Source organism: Oncorhynchus tshawytscha, linkage group LG04, assembly GCF_018296145.1.
Source record: "Oncorhynchus tshawytscha isolate Ot180627B linkage group LG04, Otsh_v2.0, whole genome shotgun sequence".
In the NCBI taxonomy this organism is placed as follows: Eukaryota; Metazoa; Chordata; class Actinopteri; order Salmoniformes; family Salmonidae; genus Oncorhynchus; species Oncorhynchus tshawytscha.
This window is the reverse complement of record NC_056432.1, coordinates 46,018,034-46,032,866: the sequence shown is the minus strand read 5'-3', so window position 1 is coordinate 46,032,866 and position 14,833 is coordinate 46,018,034. Positions and strand designations below refer to the sequence as shown.

General features: G+C 40.4%; 1 protein-coding gene across 1 annotated transcript; it reads left to right on the top strand.

The window, feature by feature from the left end:
• The first annotated feature begins 412 nt into the window (after positions 1–412).
• On the top strand, positions 413–13,550 carry LOC112248881 (histone H2A.V). The gene is given in 6 exon segments (XM_024418275.2): positions 413–567; positions 2,045–2,122; positions 11,465–11,578; positions 11,742–11,838; positions 11,841–11,870; positions 12,060–13,550. Coding segments are annotated over 6 exon segments (384 nt in total). The 5' UTR covers positions 413–564; the 3' UTR covers positions 12,122–13,550.
• The last annotated feature ends 1,283 nt before the right edge of the window (positions 13,551–14,833 follow it).

Here is a 14,833-nt window from a genome sequence, read left to right as displayed (position 1 = left end):
TTTATTACATCCGTGAAATATCTGTCTCATTGTTCTGTCTGTGGTATACCGGCTGGGCACATCAACACTAGATGCAGAGAAAGATTTTATAACTAACCCATTGTTAGCTCATTGTTAATAGCTGTGGTGTAGATCTAACGCACACTATCGGCTGCCTATGCATGCATTATCAAAGACGAGTTGTGTATGCAATCTCCAGTTATGCACATGCACGTAGTATATTTCAGAATTGTATTAGTCAAGCAAGTGAATTATATTGAGCGTCATTTTTTTTAAAGCATTCATTTTGAGTGGCATTTTCTAGCTACAGCGAACCCGCCTACTTGTTGGTCTCGTGGGCAAAGAAAGACACGCCGATTTGGGGGGTGGGGGGTAGAAATCTGTACAAGCAGCGCTGTGATTGGTCAGAAAAAAATATTAAAATAAACAACAGGAATTCCCATTGGTCAACATCCATTCGCAAGGAGTCCCGGGTATAGTATTGTTAAGGGCTCTATTTTTTTTTCTCTCGGTCTTGAACCGAAATTGTTTCCGATCTCCTCAGTTCCACAACCAAATAACGAAATGGTATGTGTTTTATCTGTAGCGATACTTTTATTAACTACAGATTCGTATAGAATTTGTTTATGTTTTATTTGTACATTCGCTAGCATTACGTGCTACTTCTTCAAATTGACTGAAAAGCAACGCTAAACTAGCGTTTTACCAGCTAAGTTAGCAAGGTCGGGTTCCTAGCTACTAACGTTACTGTAGCTAGTTAAGAGTTACTTTTTAACTTTATTTTCTGTTTGGTAATTGCTGGTGTTACATTTCCCACATGCATTACATCTTATGCTATTTCTGCATGCAAATAATGTGGCAAGTAGGCTACTAACGTTAACTAATTTCAATAGTTAACGTTAGCCTAGCTATTTTTTTTCGTGTTGGCTGGTCTGGTTGCTCCGCGGCAGTTCTCTATCATGTCAATATTGCAAAATCTGTCGAGGTGCTCTAACTAGATACTAATAATTAGCCATCAGCAAATGGCTAATTCAATTAGTTTATGTAACGCTCCACTTTGCAATAGTGTTATCCAGCTTAGTTAGTTTTCTCATTTGATGCCAGTTGAGTTGTTGCTTGTCAAGAATTGGCGGGAAACGTAAACCAAAATGGGGTGATTCGCCTGGCTTTCTAGTTAGCTAACCATCTTCATAATTAGTTATTTATATATGGACATATGAATCAATCTTGAGTTTTGCCTAGGTAACGTTAGCTATGTCAGCCAGGCAAGTGAAGATTGCTGACCTGGGACACAGTCAGGTTATTTGGGCTCCCTTTGGGTCCCAAGGATTTAAGAAACACTGACATTTGATGACAAATGTTGACAGACGTGCAAAATAGCTGTGAAGAGATTATCGCTGTACGAATTCCATGGTTGTTGGTGTAGGAATTGATAAACAGAACAATGATTGATTCAAAAGTTTTTCTATTTAAATTATAATTCAAAATTCTTGCCGCCGACAATCATTAGATAATTTACTGTTATTCCCCAAATGTAGATTGTTTCATCACAGGTTGAGGAATGGCTGAAAAACACTCATTTATAATGAACCCTACAAATAGCATTGTTGGGTGATTTGGAAAGCATTGTCAGTCAATAATACTCATCGGAAAAGGTATCTTTAACTTGCACTGGATACTATGCCATTTTTTTAAGGCTTGAAATGAATTTAACAGGTAAAGTAGTTGGCACATGGAAATCAAGAGGGTGGTCTAGAGGTAGATGGGCTGGGATTAAAAAGCTCAAGGTTAATGGTTATTACTGGTAACACTAAGATTTACAGTATACATGTGTGCATAAAAACAATCTTTGTTGTGAATGCTGTATGTCAAAATGTTTACTTTGTCTGAAGAGGTAATATGGGCCAATTTAACAAGAGTTAGGATTTATCTGGTCATTTGGGGAAGGGGTACTTGACTAAAATAATGCATGCAAATCACATGGTTTCAAGTCTCATTCTACTGGCTAATTTTGTAATGCTGTGTCTTGCACCATCTATTCCAGGCTGGTGGTAAGGCAGGGAAAGACAGTGGCAAAGCTAAGGCGAAAGCGGTGTCGCGCTCCCAGAGAGCTGGACTGCAGGTAAAATTTGAATACCACTACAGAGACCTTATATACTGAACAAAAATATAAACGTAACTTTGAAGTGTTGGTTGCGTTAGCTGAGAAATTATCCTGAAGTGTTCCGTAATCAAAGCTTATTTCTCTCAATCTGTGTACAAATGTTTACATCCTTGTTGACGAGACTTTCTCCTTTGCCACGATAATCCACCTACCTGACAGGGTGGCATATCAAGAAGCTGATTAAATGTCATGATCAGTACACAGGTGCAGCTTATGCTGGGGACAATAAAAGGCCACTCTAAAATGTGCAGTTTTGTCCACAGATGTCTCAAGTTGCGGGAGTGTGCATTTGGCATGCTGACTGCAGGTATGGCCATCAGAGCTGTTGCCAAAGACTTGAATGTGGACTTTCCTGCAGTCAGCATGCCGGTTGTACACTCAAAATCTTGACACATCTGTGGCATTTTGTGGCAACTGCACATTTTTATTGGCCTTGTATTGTCCCCATGCTGTTTAATTGGCTTCTTGATATTATCACATTTATGCACAGAATTTGAGAGCAATTACCGTTTCATGCATATTGAACATTTCTGGGATCTTTTATTTCATTTTGAAACATCGGACCAGTGCTTAATATGAGCTGGATCCTGCTGGAACAGGATCTGGCACCTCTCAGTTTGGGGCTGTTTTGTTCTGCATTTGGCCGGATCCTCTCGTTGCATGAAGAATAATTTTCACTTTTTGCAATATGTCGATTCTAACAAAAGCTAATTTGAGTTGCCTCTGTTAATTAATACACACACATTTTATTGATCTGTTTGGCAGTGTCAAAGTACCCTGCCATTCCGATCATTTGTGCGCTATTAAAGATTCTGCCAAAGTCTCCAGTCATGTAAAATGATGTCGAAATGCGTTTATAAAAGAACACATTTTTCCTGGACCCTAAGCTACTAAAAACACTCCCATTTGTGCCACATCTGTAAGTCCCTCTACTGATCTATACCATGACGCAAATGTGACTATGCATGAAAATGCTTTATTATAAAGCTGATAAAAATTGTACTCCCCAGGTCACCCTCCCCTCATGTGCACTTTGGGCTGGCACCTCACGATTTGACAAATGAAGCACTGCTTAACACTTTTAGAAGTTGCATTTCATATTTGTTCAGTATGTTTAAATTGACTGACTTCCTTTATAAACTGTAACTCGGTAAAATCTTTGAAATGGTTGCCTTTCTATTGTTTTCTCTGTGTAGAGGAGATTGGGGTAGTAATTCAGATGGACTTTATCCAAAATGGATAGTTATTTTTCCTCGTTAGTCTACACCATACCCTATAATAACAAAGCGAAAACAGGTTTTTAGTAATGTTTGCAAATGTGATTTTATATTTTTATTAAGTTCCTTATTTACTAGGGATGCACGATATATCGTAGTCGCCCGATTATTGGCTAAAAATGCCAGCATCGGCCCGGCGTCAAAGCTTAGGTGCATATATATATATATATATATATATATATATATAACGTAGGTAGATGATGCCATGAAAAATAGTGCTAAACAGAACAAAAGCAGAAATGCTAGGCGCACACTTCTAACAAGTTCAAGTTGAGCAGTCATTTGAAAGAGTAAGAACTTCAGTGAACTCAAAGGCGAAATCCATTAACGCCAAGATCATGAGATTCATTGCCCTTTACAATCAACTGTTCTGTCATGGATGATGTTGGCTTCCACCGACTGGTCGAGTACCTCGAGCCCCGGTACACACTACAAAGTAGGTGCTATTTTCCAGATGTTTCCCTACTGGAGTTGCACAGTATTGTTGAAATGCACATCTATGGGCGTCACTGCTATTAGCTTCACGGCTGACATTTGGACCAGCAACATCAGCCCCATGAGCATGCTGAGTCTGGCGGCACAGTGTGTCGAAGATTTCTGTATTGCTCACTCAAGAAAGTGCTGGTTCTCATACCACTGCTGCCATTTCTATGGCATTTGAGATTGTTTAACTTGGAAACATGAACATGTTCCTAGTGCCAATCCCAACAACTGACTCAAGAAATAAGCTAATCAAATGCATCTGCAGCAGACGTGATACCCTCTGTCATGGCAATGAAACGCCTGCTAAATTGCCATAAATGTTTAATGATTTTCAACTTGTTCCCAAATTAATGTAATTGGTTCAGTTTGTTTTTGATATTTTAAACTGCGTGTTGTGATCGCGTTTTGGTGTAGGGGGACAAAATAATTCTATACATGATGCACGCAGTTGTTTTGGGTTCCGTGTAAGACAGTGCTACAGGGAGACAGAACGGACAGCTGATTGTCGTGGTTGACCACGTGTAACAACACCTGCACAGGATCGGTCCATCCAAACATCACACCTGCGGGACAGGTACAGGATTGCAACAACTGCCCGAGTTACACCAGGAACGCACAATCCCTCCATCAGTGCTCCCTGTCCACAATAGGCTGGACTGGGGGCTTGTAGGCCTGTTGTCTGGTGAGGACCTGCCTTACATCACCGGCAACAACGTCACATTTGGGCACAAACCCACCGTCACTGGACCAGATAGGACTGGCAAAAAGTGCTCTTCACTGACGAGTCGTGGTTTTGTCTCACCAGGGGTGATGGTTGGATTCGCGTTCATCGTCGAAGGAACGAGCATTACACCGAGGCCTGTACTCTGGAGCTGGATCGACGTGGCACGTCCATCATGAACATATACTCACTGTTACTTTTGAACCCCCCTTATTCAGGGACCCATTATTCCATTTTTGTTGGTCACGTCGCATGTCTGTGGAACTTACTCGATTTATGTCTCACTTGTTGGTTCTTGCTATGTTCATACAAATATTGACAGTGAGAACTTTTTTTTTTTTTTTTGCTGAGTTTATATATTGTATAGAAAAATAAAGTGTATATATATATATATATATATATATATATATATATATTGCATATTTAACGTGGGAAAAATATCCACCTAGTATTAAAGTTGTCTTAAAGTTCTCTTAGCTGTGTGGCTCCGCTATTATTATTTCGCTCCAGTGAGAACAGAGCTGAGACCGTCGTAGCAGCAATTAGCTTATGAAGGAAGTAGCAGTTAGCTAAATGCAAAGGAGCAACATGGCACGCATTGGCGAGCCAGGACTAGAAAACGCCCAAAATCATTCAGGTCTGGTAACATTTCAGCTTCCCTGTAAACTATAACAGGGCTTGCCAACGAGTGGTGGATATAACGTCTACAACATGTAGGCTCTGATCATTGCTGATAGTCTATTTGAGTGGCAATGCGAGTAACATGACTACTCATTTCTGCGAACGTCACCCTGAAGTTCCAATTTAGCGAAAAAATGAAACGGCAACCACTTCTCCCCACAGCTCTCAGGCAACAATATGCAGCTGACTCCCGTATGGCTGAAGAAAGCAACGCAGCGATAGCAAAATTCATAGCGGCAGATGAGACCCTTCTCTATGGTAGAGAATGCAGGGTTCAGGAACATGTTTGAAGTGGTCGAGCCGCACTTCACTATTCCTTCCCGGACACATTTTGCCCAGACATTAATACATGCCTTCTACAAAACAACTTGCGAGCGAGTTGTCAAACGCGGTCTGTCACTCTAACAGACAGTTGGACGTCGAGAGCTACCTTACTGTAACGGCTCATTTCATTACAGCAGAGTGGGAGATAAAAAGCCATGTCCTTCAAACACGTCCCCTTCAGAGTAGTGATAAGTGTAAACTTGAAGAGCTAAGGGAAGTAGTTGCAGTGTGGAAGTTGGGGAGATATAATATAATGATCCCTGTGACAACGCTAGAAATATTATAAATGCATTTACACTAGCTGGATTGGGGCCACAGAGGATGCTTTGTTCATTGTTGACTGGGGGGTAGTATTGAGTAGCTTGAATGATTAAGGTGCCCAGAGTAAACTGTCTGCTACTCAGGCCCAGTTGCTAATATATGCATTTCATTAGTGGATTTGGATAGAAAACACTGAAGTTTCTAAAACTGTTGTCTGAGTATAACAGAACTCAGGTGAAAACCTGAAGAAAAAAAATCCAACCAGGAAGTGGGAAATAGGAAGTGCAACATGACCAATATCCCACTAAGGCTTCCACTAGATGTCAACAGTCTTTAGAACCTTGTTTGATGCTTTTACTGTAAAGTGGGGCCGAATGAGAGGGGAGTGAGTCAGGTCTGGCAGAATGCTTTTAGCTTGTGACGTGCGGTCTTGTGAGTGACTCACGGTCGCGTTCCATTGCTTTTCTACAGACAAAGGAAATCTCCGGTTGGAACATTATTGAAGATTTATGTTAACATCCTAAAGATTGAGTCTATACTTAGTTGGACATGTTTCTACAGACTGTAACGGTACTTTTTGGACTTTTCGTCCGACCTTTCGGCTGGACTTGCACGCGCGTTTGGATTTGTTTACCAAACGCCCTAAGAAAGGAAGGTATTTGGACATAAATTATGAACTTTATCGAACAAAACAAACATTGGAACGGATTCCTGCGAGTCCATTCTGATTTGAAGATCATCAAAGGTAAGTAAATATTTCTAATACTAATGTTGACTACACAACATGGCGGATATCTCTTTAGCTGTTTTGGTCTCTGACCTCCGTACTCAGATTATTGCATGGTGTGCTTTTTCCGTAAAGTTTTTTTTGGAAATTTGACACTGCGGTTGCAAGGAGAAGTTTATCTAAAGTTGCATGTATAATAGTTGTATCTTTCATCAATGTTTATTATGAGTATTTCTGTGAATTGATGTGGCTCTCTGCAAAATCACCAGATGTTTTGCAACTACTGAACGTAACACGCCAATGTAAAATGAGATTTTTGGATATAAATATGCACTTTATCGAACAAAACATACATTAAGTCCTATGAGTGTCATCTGAAAATCAAAGGTTAGTGATTAATTTGATCTCTACTTGTGCTTTTTGTGACTCTTTGGCTGGAAAATGGCTGTTTCTGTGACTTTTCGATGACCTAACATAATTGTTTGGTGCTTTTGTTGTAAAGCCTTTTTGAAAACAGACACTGGCTGGATTAATGAATTTTATCTTTAAAATGGTGTATAATACTTGTATGTTTGAGGAATTTTTATTGAGATTTGTTTTGAATTTGGCGCCCTGCACTTTCACTGGCTGTTGGCGGGGTGGGACGCTACCATCCCGAATATCCCAGAGGTTAATCTAGACGATTCACCGACATTGCTTTTTGAGAGACTATCTCTTGCCTCCAAGCAAAGACCAGGAAGGTGGTATCCTTTTAATTAAAACACATTTGCTGCACATGTTTAAGACAACAGGAGATGCTGGAGCTGCCAAACCATAAATTAATCCAAGATGTCCCTACTAGATGGAATTCAAGCCATGGCATGGTTGAGAGATGCAGAAAGTTGCAGTGTATTCTACACTGAATGAGCAAGCTGTGAGGAATGTCAAAGATATTGTGACTGTGGAAAAATGACAACTTCTTCTGCTAGTCTTATCAGTGGGCAAACCTCTCAAAACAGTCACAGCACTGAGCATTCCATCAGTTTCCATGGTCCTGAAAACAATGATCCAGAAATCAATGGTGGTATCCCTGCCGTAAGGGATGTCAAGACTGCTATCAGAGTTAACTTGGGGCCTAGATATGCTGAACCTGGTGTCAACTTCTTACATGAGCACTGCTTTGGACTCCCTGTTCAAGTCCCTGCTGCACCTGGATGCTGCTGCTTGTTTAACCTGTTGCGACGAGCAATCCCGTATCCGGGAGCGTAATTATAGCCTCAAGCTCATTACCATAACGCAACGTTAACTATTCATGAAAATCGCAAATGAAATGAAATAAATATATTGGCTCACAAGCTTGGCCTTTTGTTAACAGTCATCTCAGATTTTCAAAAAATGCTTTTCAACCATAGCTACACAAGCATTTGTGTAAGAGTATTGATAGCTAGCATAGCATTAAGCCTAGCATTCAGCAGGCAACATTTTCACAAACAAAAGCATTCAAATAAAATCATTTACCTTTGAAGAACTTCGGCTGTTTTCAATGAGGAGACTCTCAGTTAGCAAATGTTCAGTTTTTCCAAAAAGATTATTTGTGTAGGAGAAATCGCTCCGTTTTGTTCATCACTAAGAACCCCCCCCCCCGAAAATTCAGTCATTACAACGGCAAACTTTTTTCCAAATTAACTCCATAATATCGACAAACATGGAAAACGTTGTTTAGAATCAATCCTCAAGGTGTTTTTCACATATCTATTCGATGATAAATCACTCGTGGCAGTTTGGTTTCTCCTCTGAACAAAATGGAAAAATGCACGCACCTGGAGATTACGCAATAGTTTCGACGGAGGATACCGAGCGGACACCTGGTAAATGTAGTCTCTCTTCCAATAATATGCCTACAAATACGTCACAATGCTGCAGACACCTTGGGGAAACGACAAAGTGTAGGCTCATTCCTTGTGCATTCACAGCCATATAAGGAGACATTGGAACACAGCGCATTCAAAATCTGGCTCACTTCCTGTATGAAATTTCATCTTGGTTTCGCCTGTAGCATTAGTTCTGTGGCACTCACAGACAATATCTTTGCAGTTTTGGAAACGTCAGTGTTTTCTTTCCAAAGCTGTCAATTATATGCATAGTCGCATCTTTTCGTGACAAAATATCTTGTTTAAAACGGGAACGTTTTTCATCCAAAAATGAAATACTGCCCCCAGAGGTTCAAGAGGTTAACAGCAGAGATTATAAATAAAATACCTGTTGTATATTGGTCATAAAGTAATTGTCCGTGTCTATTTCTAACAACAATGATATTTTTAATGCCACTTAAGAGGTAGTAATTTTCATAATATAATTCTGCAGTATCAAGCCAAAGGCGCCAACCCCTCTCCAGAGACTGCAGACGACAGGGGTTCTCCTCCAGAAGTCTGCTATGGCTGAGCTTTTCACGACCCAGGCGCAGGGAACCAAGTCAAAGGTCATGGAGGAGGTGACCTCACTCAGGGACGTGGACTGTATTCCCCTGAATGCTGATCCACTTACATGGTGGAAGACCAAAGAGTTAATATACCCTCATGTTAGCAAGGCACTACCTGGCTGTGCCTGGGACCTCTGTCCCTAGCAAGAGGGTATTCTCCACAGCAGCTGACATTTTCACAGCAAGCCGCTCTGTGCTCACTGCAGGGTAAATGTGGCTGAACTTAATTAACTTAAATCAGATTTTTTTTAATTTTTTTTTTACAAACATCAATTCAAGTAACCAGTCTCGTGGTCTTATTTAAGGCACTGCTATGTGACTTATTTTTGATATTTGCTGCTGGACAATGCACTCTTTAAGTTCTGTTTAAATGACTCCTGTTTTAATTAAGGCAGGCACTTTCTTTTCTTGTCCCTTTGTTTCCATATGCTCCTGGGTATTCAAGCTACCTATGTTTACTATTACAATAAATGGAAAATCTAAAAACAATTGGCATTTATTTTGTCAATGTATCAAAACCGAACTGTGACACCACTACTGTATCGTACCAAACTGAGTTTTGTGAACCGTTTCACCCCTAATTGACATGTATGATGAAATCCTGGTTGAGAATGAAATGACTTTCACTTGCTATGCAGTTTGTTCAGAAATGGGGTTTGCTTGTTTTACTGGCAATACATATGTAAATGTTTACTTTTTGGTCGGTGTGTGTGTGCAACCTTTTATTTAACTAGACATGTCAGTTAACAAACAAATTCTTATTTACAATGACGGCCAAACCCCGGTCAACGCTGGGCCAATTGTGCGTCACCCTATGGGACTCACAATCACGGCGGGTTGTGATACAGCCTGGATTCGAACCAGGGACTGTAAGGCCGCCTCTTGCACTGAGATGCAGTGCCTTAGACGTGTGTTAAGCGTTCTAGTTTTTAAACGTTATTTTGGCAGGGAACATATCGGTACTGGCCAAAATGCATTTGTGCATCCCTATTTACACTACTATTCAGACCCTTTGCTATGAGACTTGAAATTGAGCTCAGGTGCATCCTGGTTCTATTGATCATCCTTGATGTTTCTTGATGATTGGAGTCCACCTGTGGTAAATTCAATTGATTGGACATGATTTGGGAAGGCGCGCACACACCTGTCTCTAAGGTCCCACAGTTGACAGTGCATGTCGGCACAAAAACAAGCCATGAGGTTGACGGAATTGTCCGTAGTACTAAGGATTGTCAAGGCACAGATCTGGGGAAGGGTACCAAAACATTTCTGCAGCATTGAAGTTCCCCAAGAACACTTTTTTATTTTAATTTTATTTTAGGTCTTTTTTTCTTAAATGGAATAAGTTTGGAACCACCGAGACGCTTCCTAGAGCTGTCCGCCTGGCCAAACGGAGCAATCAGGGGAGAAGGGCCTTGGTCAGGAGGGTGACCAAGAACCCGATGGTTACTCTGACAGAGCTCCAGAGTTCCTCTGTGGCGATGGGAGAACTTTCCAGAAGGAGAACCATCTTTGTAGCACTCCACCTATCAGGCCTTTATGGTAGAGTGGCCAGGCGGAAGCCACTCCTCAGCAAAAGGCTCATGACCGCTCGCTTGGAGTTTGACTGTCGGACCGTGAAACAACGATTGAACTCTGGCCTGAATGCCAAGCCTCATGTCTGGAGGAAACCTGGCACCATCCCTACGGTAAAGCACAGTGGTGGCATCAAGTGTCAATGTCCTTGAGTGACCCAGCCAGAGCCCAGACTTGAACCCAATTGAACATCTCTGGAGAAACCAGCAAATAGCTGTGCAGTGACGCTCCCCATCAAATCAGAGCTTGAGGATCTACAGCGAAGAATGGAGAAACTCAATACAGGTGTGCCGAGCTTGTTCTACCCAAGAGGATTTGAGGCTGTCAGGTGCTTCAAAGTACTTAGTAAAAGGTCTGAACATGTATGTGATATTTCATTTTTTTTGTGTGCAAAAAAATGCTACGTTTTTGCTTTGTCATTATGTGTCTAAATACTTTCCGAATGCACTGTATATGCACCTTGTCATTCATTTATAATGGACCTTGAGTTTCCGTGGTGTTCTCTTTTCAAAGCAAGAGTAGCAATGCTGTTTTGCATGTTCCTGGTATTAAAAATAACTTCCATTCAACTTTTTTTTTTTTTCATGTCTCAGTGCTCCTATTACTAGAAACCACTCATTCCGCGCAGAGCCTTGGTATAGTGGCAACACTCCCTGGCAACTGTCCAACAGATGAGATTAAATCCCTATGTCTGTCCTTCAAGGTTTTTCCCACTTGTCTCCCCACCTAATATTGCTATGTATAAAAAGCCACTCATCCTAATTTTTTTCCCCCCCTGGTTTCTTCCTTCCAGTTCCCAGTGGGTCGTATCCACAGGCACTTGAAGACTCGTACTACCAGCCATGGCCGTGTAGGAGCCACAGCGGCCGTGTACAGTGCTGCCATCCTCGAATACCTCACTGCTGAGGTGAGCCTAACACACCATCTGACACAATACATTCTGTTGGATTAGACTATTGCTGTCATGTAAACAATGCAATTTGTGGGATTGGAAAGATATTCTAAGAGCGCTATTGAATAGTAGACCTCAATCGTTATTTTTGAGTTAAGGTTTGCTGATTTGTTTCCAGGTGCTGGAGTTGGCGGGCAACGCTTCCAAAGATCTGAAGGTGAAGCGCATCACTCCTCGCCACTTGCAGCTCGCTATCCGTGGAGACGAGGAGTTGGACTCCTCATCAAGGCCACCATTGCTGGAGGAGGTGAGTTGAGAATGCACACTGTTATTAGATCACTTGCTCTCACACCATTATACGGACAAACACCACATATGCAACTGTTTTTGGATCATTTATATTGTCTAGTACACACACACACACCTCGTGTGTGAATGACATTCATTTTGTAACATGCATACACTCAATCGTATTCTTGTTTGCTGCTTTTTCTAGGTGTGATCCCTCACATCCATAAGTCCTTGATCGGGAAGAAGGGCCAGCAGAAGACCGCATAGACAGACCATCTTGTTGACTGTGAAGGCTTGTATTCTGACTGGACTGTGTTTGGAGACACTTGTATTCAGACTGACTTGACTGACCAGAACTTCACATTTGATATTTTATTAATATTATAGCTAACGATGAGTGAATAAGTTTTTTTTTTTTCATTATTGTAATATTTCCCATAATGAGAACTCTTAAGACAAACACATTTGTATTAGGGCTGGGCGATTATGGTCTAAAAAATCTTATGTAAAAAAAAAAAAATCTGACTTATGGGCGGTTCCTAAATGTAATTAAAAAAAAGTTATTGTACAATTTAAGTCATACGCTGCATTTAAAAAAAGTCGAGCAACAATCTAATCCATGGCTTGTGAAATTATACCTAGGCTAAATATAAGCCTTCCACAACACACTAATTATTTTATCAAAGTAGTTTAACATGCTTTTTGCCATCGCTGATCAAGTTTATGGAAATTCCCTTTCCTTACAAATTTAACCAGAAGCATACATAATATACATTCACTAATAGTTAACTTATTGTAGCAGGCATTGAAAATTAACACCAGTTTCAAGCACAAGCCCACGTGCTAGTAGGTAGCCAGCTAATCTTTATTTCAGGTTTTGCAAACTTGGATCTATTTGCTAGCTAAACAAGGCAGAACAGTGGAGTTATGAACACACCCTTCTGTCTCAACTGTTGAAACGGCATGCTATCCTCTACTTTGTTAAGATTGAAATTTAGTGGCCTACTTAATCAGAACGAGACATTGCCAATCATTATTTTGTCCTTATTGCAGATTTAAGACTAGACCACTACTATACGTCTTTGCTAAAATGCTGCTCGCTGTACTTGGTAGTGCAATGCTGCATGTGACCAACTGAGCATACATTTTTGTTAGTTTGCAATTTCAGTAGTTCAGACAAAGGGTATTGTTAACTTCTCTAAATTGTCCATATGATTTATTTTTTTGATGGACCAAACCTTAATTGTAAATAGTGACTTTTTTTTTTGTTGTCAGATCTGTCCAAAATGAGCCCAATGGTTTGAGTTTAGCTTGGATTTAAGCTTGTCACCTGCCTTCCTGCCTTTGGGACATCTCCCATTTTTAGGGTGGAGATGTTCATCTAGTCATTTATATACAGTTCTCTGGTGTTAGTGGGAAGGAGCGACTAAGTCGAGACCAAAAAGACATTAGAACAAACAGACCATAACACTCATGAGAAATACAAACATTGATTCTTGCGATATAGGCATTTGTAATATCGCTCAAATTAATTAGATCGCTCAGCCCTAATTTGTCTGCCATTTTAGATTGTTGGGCAGGACAGAGGAAATAATCATACCTTTTTGTCAGATTGTGACAGTTGAATTCGATTTGGCAGGGCTTCATAAATGTTTTATACTGAAATGGAATTAAAACTCATTTTTATAAAAACGAAGCTGATTGTGGTTTTCTGTATTTGTTTGGCTAAATTTTTAGAATATCCTGTAGTGTTATGAAACTTCGGCACGTTATGCTATGATAAGTGTTGTAATGTTTTTATTTGCAAACAGTTCCAACAGACTATCATGGCTAGGGCTAGAGTGGGTATACTACTGGAAACCTTTTTTTAAATTTTAAGGTTTATAAAGAGTTGGCCAATTAAGATATTAATGGCTTTTTTATAATGAACTCCACAAAAATAGTCTGGTAAACGCAGGCTTAGAATAAATCTCCTATGAGAATCAGCTAGTCACTTTGTATTTTGAAGCAGTTTATGTAATCCAAGTGAGTACGTTAAGGCTTCATAATTCATGAAGGTCATGTTAACTGATAATCTTATAGAGAGAACGTATGATCTCCTCAGCCTGTTAAATACGGAAACATTTCCATGGTTATCCCAATTCCTTTCCCCCATAGGAATGGCCGAACCATAAGAGATGGACTCATCTTTATACCATTATAGCGTCTGACAGCATGGGCAGCGCCATTGAGGCTACAACCCGGTTGACTACTTTAAAATGGAGTAAGCCCTCAATGTCCCTGCCCATGCTAAAATTGCTTTTTGGCCACTACAGTCTTCGGTCTTAATGAACCAGAGTTGACTCATTTCTGTTTTTTTAGGACTTCAAGCTGGACTTATTCTATTTGGAATTGTTTTAGATGACCGTGAAGGTGGAAAGCTTCAAGTTCCTTGGCGTACACATCACTAACAAACTGAAATTGACCACCCACACAGTGTTTTGAGGGTGCAACAGAGACTTCAACCTCAGGAGGCTGAAGAAATTTGGCTTGTCACCACGTCTGTTTTTTCATAACTTGATGCTGCTCGAATGGACTCATTCCCTTCTCTCACTTCCTTGGCTGCTCTCTCAAGAACTTCAAGGGGTGACTAGACCCCTGCTTGTTTTACGTTTGTACACATAGGGCATGATTATGTCTGCTCTGTACCAATAAAAATGCTATCTTGAGTTCATATTCATGACACATTTCAAAAATACTGTGTAAAAATGACAATGTTATGAATCATAATTTGTATGGGGTTGGTGGCCATTGGCTCAGGCAAACGTTTTGGCTATATTAACCCACACAGCTACAAGGATGCACTTTCATGTTGCGTTTAGGACCTCATATCGTAGCTTATATTTTATTTATTTAATCTTTATTTAACTAGTCAATTCTGTTAAGAACAAATTCTTATTTACAATGACAGCCAACCAAAAGGCACAAGGCCTTTTAGCA